Genomic DNA, 19150 nt, shown 5'->3' with positions numbered 1-19150 from the left:
ATGGTTGTCTCTCCAACATCCATTTCACTGACCCTTAAAGATAACATCCTCACTACCTGGGTGGCATGATCAGAAGCAGGGCTGGGCGCTCAATGGCCTCAATGGCCTTACTTTATAAAGGTAATTTCAATTCCTTTGCTACCTCAGGTAACCTAAGACTAGAAACTGTCGGAGGTGGCTCAATAGTGCATTCTCAGGATTTTCAATAGTTACTGGAAGAAATGCTCACTTCTCCTTCCTCTGGTACTATCTGTTACCTTGGAACCATGAAGGAAGCTGGTCTGTGAGGAAGGATCTAGCACATACGAAAGGAAGGCAGAGCAGAGATGAAAAGGAACCTGAGGTCTTATCCAACCACAGATAAAGGTCAAGATTCCCATATTGTTAAGAAACGAAAAATCTTAAGAAATTCTATCTTACCAAAACTTTTTTTTGCATGTACTTTGGAATAGCTGTTTTTATAAGATATTAGGAAGTGTTCACAAAAAAAGATGGAGGGTATCAAAGTCAAATGAATTACTGAAATACTTCATATTATACTCCCTTAGTGATTCACAATATAAACACTAGCTAAGATTCAAAAACCCAGCTGTAGGGAAACTAGGTAGTTCAGTATTTTCCAAACCTATTTTAATCATTTTAAAAAACTGCCTATCAATTAAAATCACAAATGACACTAATGTGATCTCCAAAACACAGTTTGGAAAATGCAATGACAAGGCTGTAACTCTATAGGTATTTCTCTTATAATTTTATCAATTTAGTTAGGAAAAAACTAGATCTGCCTAGTAGAAATGCCATCCTGAAGCAAGCAAGTTCTTAAAAACATTTGTTTTAATTGATTTTTTCCTTATTAATCATAACAATAGGTAACAAAAATGGTAAATATAGCTAAAAAGACTCTGGAATGGATTATTATTAATACCAATGGTGAAAGGTAAAGAAAGGCTATTTGTACTTGAGCAAAAAAACAGATGTAATCAAGAGCTGGATTTGCCATGTAATGTTCAGGATTTAGCTTCAGCATATACATTTATATACATATATTTTTTGACCTCTGAAATCAATGTACGAAAAAGGTTTTAATTTCAAATCTGAAATACGCTTTCCTATTGAAACAATTGTTTTTATATTACGATTGTTTCCCAATGTCAAATTTCTTAGGAACATACTTATCAAGTTAATAGTACAGCTGACTATACCTAGTCCTATCAGATGCACTGAATTAACAGAGAATGTGATAAAATTGGGAAAAAGTGACAAGACTTAAAGTTAATCACTCAAAAGACTGTTGGTCGGGGCAGGGATATATATGAGTTTACTACAGGAATATATAGGATATATACAAGTTAACTATAGGAAATGTCATTCCAAAGATTTCTATGTAATATAACAGAACTTTAGGCATAGTTTAAAGTAAAGACGACCAAAATTACTCTAGAAAGTAATCTGACATTTTTAGATGGTCAAGGCTCTCAAAATTGGTTTGAAATGATCTGCACACACCTACTATTTTATTGATAAAATAACTACAAAAAGAAATAGGAAATCAATTTCTTACCTGCCAAAGAGGCTATCATGAACAACGTAGACAGAACATACACTGAGATCTATTAATCCTTTTGGTTTTGTAGCTCGTTTTTCACTCTCAAAATAAATAAGTTGGGCATCACTGCCCTCTAAAATAAAATATAAATTTTTCCACCGTTTTCCTTTGCCTGTTAAAAAAAAAAAGTTTTCCCTTAGCCAAATAATGAATTGTGAAGTCATATATATTAAAATCATAAAAATTAAAGTTGCTGAAAGTAAAAATTAAATATATTTTACTTTATATTCCAAAGCTTAAAGAACATACCAATCCTTATGAGAAAATGTAATTTATCTGTATAAAAAGAACTTTTGTTACAGTGCTTACTTTTTAATGAATCACAGAGAAAATTACATGGTACCTAAACTATATCTTTGGAAATTTCATTATGATTAACTCTTTAAAATTCTTATTTAGGAGTAATTCTTTTTCAGCCAGAAAATAAACAAACAAAACAAACAAACAAACAGAAATACCTCTCCCACTAACCTTGTGCTGCTCCAACTCTCTAACATTTTTTAATGTCAAACTTAGGCAAAATGCCACAGATGTTTTCCTTATTTAAAAAAAAAAAAATTATAAGGTAGTGATAGGGCAAAAAATCAAATACCCTGCACTGGAACTGACCTCAGGATTTAAAGATAGATAGTCTTGGAAATATATAAGCTTGTTTCTTAAAACTTTGCTTGAAAATGTGGACTTAATATACACCTAGACTAGATTTTGAAGGCTGCTTAGAGAAAATCTCTAAACAAGGGTCAATTATTAATGATATAGAGCAAAATAACTTATTAAATACATATCAATAAATTTTATGCCCCATATTTACAATGCATCTATCATAAATATAAATACTGCAATTGAGTCTTTAGTCTTAAAACTTCACACTTACCCTTTTTTAGAAGATAACCTTTCTTAACAATATTTTTATAAAAGGCATCCTTTGTTTTTCGACGAATTGTATTATAGATTTCTTTGCCATCCACTGTATCATTGAGTACTTGTTCTTGATCCTGAATTTTTAAAAGTATTAAAATTGTTTCATGAATTCTTAATGGAAATTAAGTAAAATCTACTAAACTACCAATTAAAAACCAGATTGTGTCTGTCTAGACACTTAAAAAATGTTTTAAGTACTAAAATCTAAAAGTATGTAACATATATTAAGAGAGTCTTTGCCTTCTGAAATTTTCAAAAAGGTTTCCTTACCATTTCTCAAGAACATGAACTAACAAGCTATTTTCAAAAATATAGTAGTCCCTCCTTATCTGTGGTTTTGCTTTTTGTGGTTTCAGTTACCCACAGTCAACAATCATCTGAAAATATTAAATGGAAAATTCCAGAAATAAAACAATTCATGTTTTAAATTGCACGCTGTTCCAAATAGCGTGATGAAATCTCACTCATCCCACTCCGTCCTGCCTGGGATGTGAATCATCCCTTTGTCCAGCATATCCATGCTCTATCCATTGCCCACCCATTAGCCACCTCAGTTATCAGACTGTCAAGGTATCACAGTGCTTATATCTCTTACAGTAGCCTAACAGTATGTCACAATACCTATGTGAGTCACCTCATTTCATCTCATCATGTAGGCACTGTATTTATTTCACATCATCACAAGAAGGGTGAGTACCATACAATAATGTATTCTGAAAGCAAACTTACATAACTTTATCACAGTGCATTGTTATAACTGTTCTATTTCATTATTGTTGTTGTTAATCTCTTACTGTGCCTAATTTATAAACCAATCTTTATCATAGATATATATGTGTAGGAAAAAAATGTATATGCAAGGTTTGGTACTATCAGCAGTTTCAGGCATCCACTGGGGTCTTGGAATGTATTCTCTGCGGATAAGGGGGGACTACTATACCATCAGTTTTGTTGTGTTTTACAGCAAATGCCGTTGTCTTGAAGTTGAACTGATAAATTAGGAACCAATATAAGCATAAATCAAATTCACGTGTGTTTATGTACAAATATACATCTGCAAGAAACACTAGGTGAATACAGAAAACTGCAAGGATACTATTTGCAAGGATTAATATTTTATGACTTTTTCTTATTAGAGATTTCACATGTCCATTAGGCCCTTTTATAAATTTAAGATATGAGACTCTCATAAATCTTACTTTCCTACATCTTGAAATATTCCATTGTTTCATCATCCTAGGAACCATTGCATCATTACTCAATAATTATTACCAAGTATGCTAAAGAGCAAGAGTTGACAAACCATGGTACATGTGCCAAATTCTGCCCACTGTTTTGGGAAATAGAGTTTTATTGGAACACAGCCATATTCATTCCCTTACATAACATTTGTGGCTGCTTTCACACTACAAAGGCAAAGTTTAGTAGTTGAGACAAAGACTGAATAGCCATATAACTTAAAATATTTATTATCTGGCCCCTTTACAAAACAAATTTGCTAACCTTTGGCCTAGAGAGTGAAATAAATCATCTCTATTACATCACTCTTTGGCAATTTTTTTCTATTTTGCCAAGTATTATCTTTTAAAGAAATATAAAAGGCTATTTTTGTTGTCCTTTTATTAGCTTTCATTGGAACACAGCTGAAAATACAGAACTATTTTCTGCTCATAATAACACAGAGAAAATATTAAGAGATATGTTTGACAGTTATTAAAAGAATCATAAGATGAATGCAAAGAAACAGATGGCAGCACTCTGGGATGTAGTATTATGATAACATTGATTCTGATAATCAAAATCTCAGACTATAATTCTTCAGATGATAATATTCTTGATAAATTTTCTCAAAACTCAGTAATTCTTGAGTGAACAAATTATTTCTAGGGGGATAAAAGAAAATATGGTGCTCCCATTTGTTAGTCATTTAACAGGAATGACATCATGCAATATTTTGTGGCAAAAATTTAAATTATTGTTTTGCTAAAAGGAAATGAGACTGTGCACCAAGTCTGACTTCATTATGATTTGTAAATGAATAAAAGTTAATCTGTACCCAATGGTTGTTAGAAAGAGACAGATAATGTAGAAATTTTAAAAATTCACCATATTGATCATTCTAATTGTTTCTAAACCTAAACATACAAAAATATTTTACACTTAAAGAGCAAAGAAGACTGTATCTCCAACAAAAATATCAGCCAAAGTTTTCTAAAGTATTGCATTTGATGAGGCTAGTATAGGAACAACAACAAAGAATCATAAACTAGAACCCAGGAGAGGGATATTTAACATCTGGACTCACTATTCTGTTTTGACAGTGAAAGTGTGAGGAAGAACCAGAGTAACTGTAAGCAAGAACTTATTAGAAATGTATCTGAAATCTGGAATTAGGATTTACAAAATGGGTATGTTCCAGGTCATACATGACAGTGGATGAATAGTTACTTGAATTTAAAAGACACTGCCCACATGGACAATGGACTAGTGGTTAACAGACGGCGGGGTTGGGGGGAATTGGGGAGGGGATTAAAATCATTTCTTCAATTAAATAAATAAGTAAATAAATAAATAATAAATAATTAAAAATTAGGAGAAATAGATGATAGATAGATAGATAGACAGACAGACAGACAGACAGTCAGACAGATAGATAAAAGATGCTGCCCATATTGGGGATGTAAGCCTTTATAACCAAGGAAGTAGATAATCTGATTGTTAAGAGTCTGATAGCCATTGAAGAAAGCTTTTGCATTGAAGTTAGGTATGCTGTTTCCTGAAGCCAGACTTCGATTGTAAATTCTGTCTTTATTACTTAAAGGCTAGGAAAACTCCATTTAATAAATTAATTCAATAAATGTTTGTTGAGTGCCAGGCACTGTTCTAGTTCTTAAGATACATTAGTAAACAAATCAAAGATCCTTATCCTCAAGGAATTTATATTCTATGGAGGGAAAGATAACATAATAAATAAGTAAACTATATTATTCGCTAATAGATTTTAAGTGGTTTACAGGGTAGGGAAAGCAGTATTAAATAAGATATATGGGTAAGTCTCATTGGAAAGCTAATTTTTGAGCAAAACCTGAAAGAAGCAAGTAAATATTTGAAGGAAAATCATTTGGGGCAGGTTGAAAGCTAGAGCAAAGGTCCTAATGCAGGAAAGAGCCTGGCATATTTTAAAAGATAGCAGAGATGCCAGTATGAACGGAGACAAGTGAGAAAAGGATAACAGAGATGAGTACGGACAATCAATGAGATACCACTCTAGGGTCTATTTTTGCCATTGTAAGGACTTTGGCTTTTACCCTGAATGAAATGTAGAATATTCGCAAGTATTAAAACAGAGGACTGACATATCTGACTCATATTTTAAATGGATCCCTCTGACTGCTGTGCAGTGTTAAGGGGGCAAAGGTAGAAACAGGGAGATGAAATCAGATTCTGGTGGTGGTCATATTCTAGATCTATTTTGAAGGCAGAGTCAGCATGATGTTCCCTGAGAGTCTGGATACAGAGTGTAGGAGAGAAAAAGAGTCAAGGATAACTTGATGCCTTAAGCAATTTATTTAACCTCCCAGGTATCAGTTTCCCTATCTACAAAATGCGTATCATTACAGTATCAACCTCATCAGGTTGTTGAAAAAGTTAAATTAATTAATATGTTTAAGAACGGTGCCTAAAACATAAAATGATCGAAAAATATTATTTTTATTGTGGGGTGCATTATCTCAAAAGGCTCCTCCTTTTTTCTAATGTCTGTTTCTAGAAGTGTTAGTTCCACAAAGAAGGCAGACCTAGCTAGTTCCCCTAAGTCGGGGTATGCAGGGGAAGTGAGTTGATTTTCTAGCTAACCAGTTTTTCCATTAATAAAAGGACATTACTAATTTTTGTTACTCTAATACTTAGGATGCTGCTAGGAAGAACAGATAAGTGTTATGATTCCCAAACTTCTACTGTAATCTACTTTCACTCCAAGCCCAAAGTAATAGACTTCAAGTAGCATTTAATGGTTTTTATGTAGTAATCAAATTGCTTTGTAATCAGCATAAGTTATTTCTGAAGTAGTCAATGCATCATAGGCACTTTTGCAAATGACAACAATTTGAGGTTTGTTCAGATATGAAAAAGGCATTCCGTATATTTGAAGCAATTCTTAAAACAGCTTTATAATTTAGGAACGAAAATTTACTAGATGTCACAAGCTACTTATTTTTCTACCTGTAAAAATTAAGTTAGCAAATTCTAAACATAAATTCATGGTGCAAAAATGTATGACTAAATTTTTAGGCAAAGTCTGTGGACTTATGAAACAAAATTAAAATCATCATTCACTCAAACAGCCAATGTGAATTAGAATTAAAGAGACAGCAATGGGAATGAGTGGCACAATCTGTCATCTAGAGGTAAAGGCACCTATGACCCCTAATAAAAAGACCCTGAGCAGTGCTTTCTAGAAAGCACATATCACACCATGTGGTTTAAGAAAAAAAGTTAGTTTTACATATGCAATAATTAGAATAGTGAACAGCCAAGGTCTGCAAGAAGTGCCAATAAAAGTGGTCCATCGATGTTGACCACAGTTATTGAGAAGGTGTCAAGGGAGAAGTGAAACTTAAGATGGAACTTAAACTTGCAGTATTTAGACTGGGAAAGAGGAAGAGACAGACATGGAAATAGCAAAAAAGCACAATGAGATTAAGACATATTAGTGATACTATAGAGGGTGAAGCAGGTGCTTCCTGCTAGAGGGCAGGCAGTCATTCAATTAATACTGACTATCAAATGCCAGATACTATTCTAAGCACTGGGAATACAACACAAAACCCCTGCTCTCATGGATCTTACATTCTACCAGAAAAACATAAGAAAATGAAGATATATTAAAATGTGACAAGATTATGACAATTCTTGAATTTATATTAAGCATCAGAATGATGATTCCCTACTCAGCAACTCCAATGAGTAGTTATAACCATATGAATTTGTTAGGAAGGGGAAAAATTGAGAAGCTAGAGACACTACAAATCACTGTACAAGTTTAGTTGTATATGTATGCAAAATCTTAGGACGTCTTCTTTATGTCCCTGTGTTCCACATAGTAAAATTTCTTAATCACTCTTCTCAAGGACATTCAAGCACTGCATGACAATGGTCCATACATGTAACAGTGATCCCATAAGATTATAATGGAACTGAAAAATTCCTATTGCTTAGTGAGGTTGTAAATGTTGTAGCTGTCATAATGTGGTAGCACAACAGAGGACCATGTGTTTGTGGTGATGGTGTTGAAAATAAACCTACTGTGCTGTCAGTCATATAAAAAGCAAAACATATATAATTATGTACAGTACAAATAATAATAAATGACCAAGTTACTGATTTATGTATTTACTATATTTTTTGTTATTTTAGAATGTACTCTATTTATAAAAAAAAAAAAAAGTTTGCTGTACCACAGTATGCTGTGTTATACCGGCAGCAGCCTCACAGATCTTGTGCTTGCATCTATCTCTTGATTGCTTCATTTCTCTTGTGCTTGATTTAATCTCACGTATTTTTGTGGAGTAACAGGCTGTATAGGCTTGTAGCCTAGTAGCAATAAATCAGCTATACCATATAGCTTATTGCTGTAGTAGGCTATACCATCTAGGTTTGTGTAAGTACACTTTATGATGATCACACAAAGATCAATCACCTAACAATACATTTCTCAGAATGTATCCCCAACAATGAACAGCATGACTGTACCTTCTTTTAACCCCTGCTACAACCCTTCCCCACCAAACTTCAGAAAGTATGATGAGAAATAAACAGAGACTAATTAATCTCCCTATGCATTAAACAACTATTAGTCAACAGGCCCTCTTGTTCAAGGCCAATTTTTCCTCTTGTGTTCTGAGTTTTTAGTCAGTCTTGCCTTCTCTAGGACCTTATACATCAGTTACTGACATACCCATTCCTCACCCACCGTTATTTTCCTCCTGACAATTGGCTTTACCCAGAGTATACAGACATGCTCAAAATGCTCAGCATAAAATCACAGACAAATAAACAAAGAAATAAAAAGTTTAAACCCCTCATAGCCCTACATTTTCTTCTAGTTACCATTTTTAATTTATTTTCTTTACTTACCAAGCTCACCTAGTTAATAAGCCTGGCTTGATTTCTCCTTGCTGTCTCCACTTTTGCCTCCAACAAACTCACTCCTTGACCCAGTGCAACTTGGCTTCTGCCCTCACCACTGCTTCTATTCTCAAAAAGCCATCAAGGACTTCCTAATTATCTAGAACCAAATTAAATAAATACTAAGAGATTCTCTTACAATTTATTTTCTGAAAGAATCTGAATAATCCACAGTTTTAAAATTTTTATCCAATTTTAAATGCATGAGTGTGTATATAAACATACCACCAAAAATTCATTTTAAAATAAAACGCTAATTACTGAAAAAAGGAAAAAACAACACTGACCTGCATTGGTACAGGTTCCTTAAGATAATAACCTTCAACAATCTGTTCTTTTCGATAGTGGTCTATGATGTCCCCGATGCTGTTAAAATAAAAATTACTTACATTAACATAATTTGTCTCATAAAAAATGCAACTCTTGAAAATACATGCAAATTATGTTAGCAAGGATTATTTATTTGCAAGTTTTTTCAAAGCATAGAACTTGAATACATTAATAGAATACATAATCATAACAGTGATATTATTTTAGAAAAATAAGAATACTCCCAATATTGGTTTATAGGTAAGAATACCTGAATCAGAGATTCTAATTTTCTATACACATACTCAACAGTCACTATCGACTGAGAAAAGAATTAAAAGTCTACAATCCTTCCCCACCAAACTTCAGAAAGTATGATGAGAAATAAACAGAGAATTTAAAAATTTTTAATAATGTTATTTCTAATGTTGAGAAGGAAAAACTGATGAGAGAAATGGCATTTGTTTATTAGCAAGAGTGAGTTCAGGTAAACTAAGAATTTCTATCATCAAAACATTTACATTTTCTGCTTTTATAATAATCAGATGGAGTTAGGTCATAAAACATATAAATAGGTGAACAGAGAAGCAAATAAAAAAAAAAGACCAGAGGAATCTTACATATAAGATTATTGCTACAGCAGGAAAGGCTTATTGATTTTGATAAAAAGTGCTATAAATTTTAATTTTTTAGGTATTGCATTAAATCTATAGATACTTTGGATTGTATGGACATCTTAATGATGTTAATTCTTCCTATCCGCAAGCACAGTATGTGCTTCCATTTATTTGTATCTTCTTCAATTTCTTTCTTCAGTGTCTTATAATTTTCTGAGTATAGATCTTTTACCTACCTAGTTAAATTTATCCTAGGAATGCTTTTTGATGCAATTTTAAATGAGATTGTTTTCTTAATTCCTCCGACCCTGGTATATAAAAATGCAACTAATCACTGAATATTAATTTTGTATCCTGCTACTTTATTGAATTCATTTATCAGTTCCAACAGTTTTTTGGTAGGGTCTTTAGGGTTCTCTATACATAGTATCATGTCATCTGCAAATAATGACAGTTTTACTTCTTGCTTTCCAATTTAGACACCTTTTATTTCTTTTTCTTATCTGACCGCTGTGACAAGGACTTCCTAAAATATTCTTAATATTTGGAAAATATTACAAACAAAACAAAACTGAAAATGATATTTTAACACAAATTTAACAAGTTTTTTTAATATAAAAGTATGTTTCTCCGTAATCAGTAGGCCATTTTATTGTACTGAATATTTAAATCTCAGAATTTTAAATGTTCCTTTAGTAGACTAGAAGAATGGGTATTTTATGGATTCCTAGGAAACATCTTTTAATCTACCATTTATTTTTTTTCATGTTGTTCCTACTAGTACAATAACTGAAATATATATATATATAAATAATTGGGTATATATCGCTTGATTTTTTCATAATTCTCCCTACTTACATTATTAGAATATATATATCTTTTATCTTTGAGATATATGTGTGTGTATATATATATATATATACACACACATTAATACATATATATATTTATCTCCAAAGATACACACATATATACAAAATATATATGTACCTCCAGCGATAAAATCTTTCCTATACTAAAAAATTAACATAAACCAATATAATATTAAAAAACAAAATAACTTTAAATTATTAATAAAAAAATGAAAATGAATAGATATAAACTAAGTACCAGAGGCAGTATTTAATGCAAGAGAGCAAGGGGGGAATAGCGAATAAACAAGTAAAAAGGTATCATCAAAAGGACAAGGAAAGTTATAAGTTTTAAATGAGAAATGTTAATACCACATATTAATCCAAGTGTTAAAAGAAAAAGAAAAATCAGAAAACATTTTAAGACAGCTAGATAGTACCACAGAGATGACTATGTGTTTCAAGGCAAAAAGCATTAAATCTATGAAAAAACAGTAAATATCAAAGGTTTCTTGTTCTATAACTGTAAAATATAATCAATCCTGTGTAGCGCCTCAATATTACAACATAATTCTTATCCATGAGCTAAGAGAATAGGATACTATTGTAAAGTACAGTTCAGATTGTACAACTTTGAAAATTCAGGAACAAATTTAATTTAAAAGTGTGTGGCAACTGATCAGATATATTTTTACCAATGAGATGGACTTCCAGTAGTTTTTTTTTAATTCCTTTTTAATTTGTATTGTATCCAGATACACGTAAAGAAAGTCATGGGAGATGCAAGACTGCCTAAACATTCCATAAAAGTTTTAGCCATGAAATCAGATTTACGTCTCAGGAAATTAAAACATGTTCACTATAAATGTATTTGTGAATTAAATATGTTTCTAAAGATACTATGTCCTGTACTTTCAGTTTAGTAATTTACTTAATAAAAATAACTGCCTCTCTCTCTTCTTGAACCCTACATAAATGTTAGTAATCTCCAAGGTCTAAAATCCTCACTATCTTTGCACTACCACTTGAACTACTCTCTTTCCACTGATTCTCCTATGTATATTTGTACACCCCTTAATTTATCAGTCAGCTTACCAGTAGACCTGAGCACTAATATGTAGGAACAGTATATTTTTCTCTATGTATAGGTACAGGATCTGTGCAATATATTTCACAAAGTAGATTAGTCGTAAACACTGTTTGCTGAATTATATTTGCTGTTATATGCATCTACTACTTTTATGAAATTTTGATTATAGGAACATTAAAGTTATGTCTCAACAAAGCTGTTTCTAAAGGAAATAGTCATAACTGCTACCTCTCTTTAACAAGAGACTAATGTAGAGCTAATGAGGAGATGAGACAGCAGATTATGGCTCTGTTAAATGGATTTATTGAATAATCCAGCTTTACCCTTCCATGTCTAAACAATGATAATCACAAAGGTGTATCTTTTTAGGAATTACTTGATTACTGATATTAATGCTAAAATGGAATATGTGTTTCCAAAACAATTATAAAAACTGCTATTTTCCAGGCATCAAATTCACACAATTTCTGACTTTCATTTGAAAAAGCTTTATAAGATGAACATATCCACTGAGAAGGAAAAGTCTATAAGTCAGATCTGAAGAATGATCGCGAACACTAAATTACCATATATTTAAAATTTTTTAAGTCAGCATTTTGCAAGCAGACTAATAATTTGGAAAGAAATATATTTCAAATACTTCTTTCTTCCAGTTTCATACTGGTCTTTATCAACAACAAAAAACTACTTTTATATACCTTACAGACTGTGTCCATTATGTAGGAAGAATTATCTTTGCAAGATGTGTATTATAAGAAAGTTTAAGTCAATAAACAAAATAAACTTTCCCCAAAATAGATCTATGTAAATTATTTTTAAAAAGTCTCAAGATGAACATTAATCAATTAAGAATATATGTTTTAAATTCATAGTTTTATATATTCCAAATCCCTAGAAAACTAGATAATGGGAAAATTAATTTATCTTCACTAAGAGCTCAAATTGCAGCTAGCTAGATATTCAGTAAGGATGTCTAGATCAGACTAATGTAGAAGGTACTCCTGTAGTTTATATATGATCTGTGCAAAAGAATTCAACTGTCTAGACTCACATCTTCCATTTGATGTCTTATAATTGTCCACTGAACTAAAGCAATTAGAACTTGTTTTGTTGTTATGTTTTGTTTTCCACATAAACCAGCTTCTGGGTCACTATATACTCAAAGGTCAAACTGTAATTGAAATTCTAAATGAGATGGGAAATGCTGCTATGGTATTTTAACTTGCATTTAACTTATGCAAGCCTCAAAAAAGGAAAACAATGCTACTCTAGCATTATCCAGTATGGGGAAAACTTTATATTCAGAAGTAAAATGAAAGTTTACTTTCTATTACATAGAAGAAAACATCTGACATTCTGTCATATGGTTTCTCTATCAGATTACTTATTTAATCAAATGGCTAAAGTCCATTCTGAATTTTAGGACAAGCAAATAGTTTACTTAGAACTTTAAAGGTGAGAAGTAGGAACCAATAATTACGAATAAGAAATATCAACTTGAAAACAACTCAATTACATGGTAACATTTGTAGTAAGTCTCAGGTTATTCTTTAGGAGCTTTTTTCCCTATTAAAATGTCTCATTGATAAAAGACTAATATATTTTCTTTTCTTCGGTTAGATGTTTTGGTGTCCTACAGATAATACATAAGTTAGCAAATTTGCTGCAAATAGCTTATGCAGAAATAACTCCCCAAAATTATATAAATTACCTTTGAAGGAAACAAGTTATTAATTTATATTCATATTAGACACTGGCTAAAGAATTCTTGCACATGAGTACTACACTAAGTTATATTAAAGGTCTTGTAATTTAAAATTTTGAGAAGTCAAGCTTTCATTTTGAAACTGATATACTATATTACTGAAATCTCAACTATTTTTGGCAAAAGTAAAAGATAACTAAAACTTTCTCACAACTTACCTGTTATAATATCGGCCTCCCATCATAAACTGATTGTTTGGTGTTGGACATATTTTAAATCGCTGAATATTTTCACTGGTCCGAAAATAAAGTGAATAGTCTCCAGGAGTATTATCTGAGGGCCTCACAAGAAAACTGCAGACTTGGCCAACTATAAAAATGAAGCCGTTAGTTTTATTCCTTAATTATCAAATAAAAAAAAAGTGTCAAGTAGTATAATTACAAACTATATTCACAAGTCATAAACATATGCTAATTTTCACCAGAAACTTGTTTTATAATGAAGGCAATTTTAAGACTTTTTTTCTGGTTTATGAGTCATAACCATCCATGATGTTGCTTTTCTTCATTGTATAAAAATATGGGGCAGAAGTATGCAGCAGTGACTCCTGGTTAATAATGTCTATGCCTACCATAACTTGGAAAGAATAATCTAAGCACAGTTAGGGTATACTGGCTAAAACTGCCACCATCTGTTTGTAAATCCCCTCAATAAGAAGAGTTTAAAGAAGTTACAGTGAACTTTGCTTAGGAACTCTGTATTTATCAATGCTTCTCATTAAACATTAAAAAGCTTACAAAGGCATATTCAAAATAGCTGAAGTATCTATGTACATTATAAAAATATACTTGCACTATATTTCATTCAATAGGTTTGGTCCTGAAAAGTTATGTAGAAGCAAATTATCATATATTAAATATTTTCATATTAATTTTGGAGAAGTTTTTTTGATATCTTCAATTGGCAGTGACTCAACACTAAGATGCTTTTGCCTTTTCTCTGTTTAAGTCCTACTGACATTAAAAGAACAGAACTTGACTGCTTTTAGGACAGCACAATGAACACTTAGAATATCAGATGTAATTTTTATGTAAATTACTACTAGTCTGATTATCTATCCATGACACTTACTTACTATCAAGTAATTTCATGTTCAATATAAAGAACAGGAATTACTGCAAAATTGTGCATGCAAGTGCTTAGGTATACTTTTCAGGGGAGAAAAATCACCAGATTGTTAAAAGAGCATACAACCCAAAGAAAATAAAAAATTAATGTAAGCAAATTAAGCTTAGCTCTTTTGAACTTTACATGCCTAAAACAAGAATGAGTGCAAGTATATGATGGTGCAAATTTAAAAACAAACATTCAAAATTCAGTAAATTCACTAAAATATTTTGGTTCCATTGAAAGTTGATAGCATGCCATTTTGGTTAAGCATTTGGTCTCTATCACTACCAGACAGCATTATCGTGTTCTTTATTTTTAACCTACTTAGCCTACATCTCTACAATAAATTTGGACATTTCTAAATCTGCCTCAAATTTTTCAAAAGAGCAGTTTTAACTACACTGAAATGCAATGCCTTATGCCTTAAGACAATAACTTAGATAACATATTTAAAAATCAGTTTATTCGGCATATACAGAAACTATTAAACTCTGGTTGTTTTCAAAGAATTTCTAAATTACAGATTACACATAAACATGTCTCAGATCCTAATAAGGTTTGGTTTACTACAGAAATATTTGACAGTTAAATTAATGCAGTCTTAAATGTTTAGTTAGGATGATGACAGGATGATTTTTGTTTTAAATAACTAACCCACAGTACAAGCCAATTTTTACTTTGCATATCTCTTGAACTGCAGTTTTGGGGGATATTAAAATTAATATATTTTAACTAAGGCCCAATTATATAACTGTACAATACACCAAGATAAATGCAATAACATTTGCTATAGCTGAAGAGCAAAAAAATGGAAAACAACGTAATATTTCTCTATAGGAGGTTGATCATAAATCGCAGTATTTGTATAATGGAAAGCTCATGATCATTAAAAAGGAGAATGAAAATTTATATATGAAGATATGAATGATCTCCCAAAACATATCTAATAAGAAAAAAAGTATGTTGCATGTTCCTGTGTGTGTGGAGAGGTATGTATAAGGGGTGTGTTTAGAGGTGCGAAAGGCAGATACTGGCACAGAAAACTTCAGAAACACAGAAAAAAATTCTCATCTGGTGCTGCCTCTGCATAAGAGGACAGGGGCCTGGGGCAGAAGGAAAAAATACTTCACTGAATTTTATACTGCATGTATGCTTTCGACTAAAAAAGAAAGACACCAATTTTTCTGTGCTGGGCAAGAAATTACAATATGCATAAATATGAAATGAATGCTAGACGCAAAATACATGATAAATGGTTGGTTCACTTTTTTATTCTTTTAAAATAAAGACATTAGAAAAGTCAAGTGAATATATGAGTACCTGTCATTAGTAAATTATAAGCTTCTTGTTTGGAAATTTTCCCATGGAACCATCTTAAAAAGAGAACAAATTAAATTTAAATGTAAATCAAGAGCCTTTTTTTGCCCTTATATTATCAAAACTAAACAACCAACAACATAACAGGTGTAATTCAAGCTCACATGAATGAAACAATGCAATACAATTATTTCATTCACTTTACATTTGTTACTATACTTAGCAAACATGCATAATTTCAACAAAATATAGAAAAATTACGGACTATCTAGTATGAACTACAACTTCCATATTAATTACCAATTCAAAAACAGCAATGATTTTAATCCTAATAATGACAAACTGTTATATGCTTACATCATACCTACTGTTCTTTCTTTTTAATAGGAGGGAAAGGTGGTACAGGAAGAACCCATTATAGAATTATCCAGGGGGGGAAAAAGTGAATTAATTCTTTTCATATTTCTCTCAAAGTGAATTTCTCTATAAGTTCTCTCTTCAAATAAAATCAACATGGTTGATTCATACTTTACTGAAAATCGGAAAATAAGGTTAAATAGATGAGAAAAATACCATCATCAAGAACTGAAAGAAAAGAATGACAGTATTTCCAATTCTATTTGAGCAAATGACCTATCAAATTAGAATGCTAGAATATTTTATATTCTGTATACTTAAAATAAGCTTTTATAAATTATCATAAATGCCATTATGGTCAAGATCCATAGCATATAATAAATAACTAAAGTATTTAAATTTTACCTTAAAATAAAATGACCTATTTGGTTTAAAAAATTAATTACTAGTGATTGAACTACTTAAAATCTCTAGTTTACCTGAAGGACTATTATCTTATCTTGCTGATTAACACATTAATGCCAACTGACAATTACAGATCAACATCCTAGCACTTTGCATATATTCTTAGGGTCTACAATTAATAGTGGCTTAAAGAGAAAGATAGAAAGTAAAAACACTACAAGACTAAAACATATATGTGCTCTAAAATCCCATGTTACAGGGTTAGAGACTATTCACACTGTTTTCAGCCATCCATACTAGTATTGAGCAAAGTATTAAAATATAACTGAAGTTTTACCTTTTCACATGAATGAAATGTTAAAACTTTTAAATTCTCTATTTAACTCTATTCTAACCATTAACTTGCTAATTCAGATCTCCTGGGGCTCCCAATGCAAATTATGAATAATATAAAGCAAATATACAGCTAACTGAAGCAGTCCAGGCTGCCTTAAAATGTAGTGAGGTTCTATATTACATTCTTTTCTTTCAGTTCTATATTACTATCTACTACAAATACTAGAACAGGATTTCTGTATTCTGGGAGAGAGTTGATTAGATGACCTCAAAGACCAATCCTATATTTTTATAGCTAGAATAAAGGGAAAAGGAGGAATATAAAGGTGGAGGGAGCGACAAAGGGAGTTTAGAGAACAAATCAGCAATATTGTTTTCTGAAAAGATTAGATTTGGGTTTCCTCAGACATTTATTATCTTTATGTAACATGTATATATTTCAAGCACATGGTTTGCACCAATAATAGAAAAATGAATTTCTGCTTTTTTAGGAAGTCTCTATTCTAGTAAGAAAAAGGGACACAAATGCTGTATAACTATAAAAACAATGTAGAAAAATATAATAAAGTGCAGTGAAAGGTATGCAGAGAAGAGCACCAATTCTGCAGTGTGTTTAAGAAAAAAAAAAAAACCACTTTGGGGGAAAGTGATAAATGAGTTAAATCTTTAAGCTGAAATAAGAATTAACCAAACACAATAGAGGGGAATTCTGGCCTAGGAAGTTAACTAGAGCAAAAGAAGAAAAACAATACTATCCATCTGAAGATCCACAAGCTAGAGAGTAAAATACTAGAAACAAGAGACAGGACTAGAAAAGAACATGAGAGCTAGATCAGAGGATCTTTTTAGGCTCCACTACAGTAAAGATTGTAGAGAATCAGTTAAAATTTTTAAATGAAAAAGTGATACAGTCAGATACATGTTTCAGGTAGATGACTTTGATTATTGGAAAAAAAGGATCTGGGGAGACTAAAGCATCAAGGAAGAACAACTTGGAAGTTATTGCTACATCAAGTCCTGGTAAGAGATGAAAAGAGCTTGAACTAGAATATGGTTGTTTAAGATTGAGAAGAAGGCACACATTCAAGGAATATTTTAAAAGATAAAGTTATTATAACTTGGCACCTATATCATGGAACTAGGGAACTGAAAGAAAGTTGCACCATCTATTTAGTCTTGAAGAGCACTCATGGATGTTACTGAGGACACTTCACTGCCAGTCTCCATCGTAAAAAATTACAGGGAGCCGACAAATACATAAAATAAACCAACACTTTTGCAAATTTAGTTTATGCTAAATGCCTAATAGAAAATTATAAAGTTCAAAATACTGAACAATCAAAACAGTATAAATAAAATTTCCCAGTGCAAGTGCGATTTATACTTTACACTATAAAAAAAATGGATGTAGCTTTAAAATATATTTTAAGTAAATATATGCTATTATTTTTAATAAGGATAAAAATATAGATTTCTAGCTGCTCTTGAAATACAGAAGATTTCACAACACCAGACTCCCGTTCTTGCATCAATTAAAGTGGTCACCCTACTGCAGGCAAACCCTTTCTAGTTTTTGACTCCCTACAGTCTTCCTGAATGTAAAGAGTGCCAGTTGCCATTATCACTACACTTATGGTGTTGGTTTTTACAGTAGGGAAATAGTTCCATGAACCTTGATCTCTATCAAGAGGGAAAAAAAGATCAAGATTATTGTAATTTAAGAAAAATGAGAATATATACACCTGACCCATTTCATTTGCTTACATTATCTTTAAGACACCTCTAGGCATTAATTAAGATTAGTAATTCCTGACAGAGGTAGTGGGGAGACTAACTAATATATAGTCAACAAGGTAAGGTCTCACTGATGGAGCCTATTTGGCAACTGCATAGAATGACACAGAAAATGAACTCAGAAAAACATCTCATATATTCCACTTAAGAAGAGTGCAGAACTAAATAAGGTGACTGCAAGTGGAGTATTCAGTTTAATGGTTTTATGTTCCAATGATTAAAAATAAACACTAGAAAGGCAAGCCTTAAATTCCATCTAGAAATGTTACAGGATGGCAAGAAAAAAATGTTCCACTGAAAAGATAGCAGATTAACAGTCTACTAAAATAATATGAGTAAAATAGAATTGAGATTAAGAGTTAAGACCCTTGAAAGGAAATATATACAAATAAATGTCAAAAGGCATGAGAAAGAACACTTTTTTAAAGATCTTCTAGGACAGTAATAATATTAAAGCTGAAACGCCACATGGAGTAACTTCCCCTA

At 31.6% G+C, this 19150-nt stretch overlaps 1 protein-coding gene across 1 annotated transcript in view; it reads right to left on the bottom strand.

Annotated features, from left to right (window-relative positions):
- Window positions 1-19150, bottom strand: part of RASA1 (RAS p21 protein activator 1) — a 94235-nt gene that overhangs the window by 25133 nt on the left and 49952 nt on the right. The window contains exons 7-11 of the mRNA XM_039875016.1: window positions 15776-15828; window positions 13504-13654; window positions 9001-9079; window positions 2481-2601; window positions 1562-1718 (exon numbers count right to left, since the gene is read on the bottom strand). Of these exons, the coding sequence (XP_039730950.1) occupies window positions 1562-1718; window positions 2481-2601; window positions 9001-9079; window positions 13504-13654; window positions 15776-15828 (561 nt within the window). The remainder of the gene's footprint in view (window positions 1-1561; window positions 1719-2480; window positions 2602-9000; window positions 9080-13503; window positions 13655-15775; window positions 15829-19150) is intronic.

The sequence above is a fragment of the Pteropus medius genome, unplaced genomic scaffold (genome assembly GCF_902729225.1).
Source record: "Pteropus medius unplaced genomic scaffold, Ma_sr-lr_union100, whole genome shotgun sequence".
Classification (NCBI taxonomy): Eukaryota; Metazoa; Chordata; class Mammalia; order Chiroptera; family Pteropodidae; genus Pteropus; species Pteropus medius.
The sequence above is the reverse complement of the archived record's forward strand: the minus strand, read 5'-3'. Positions and strand labels throughout refer to the sequence as shown.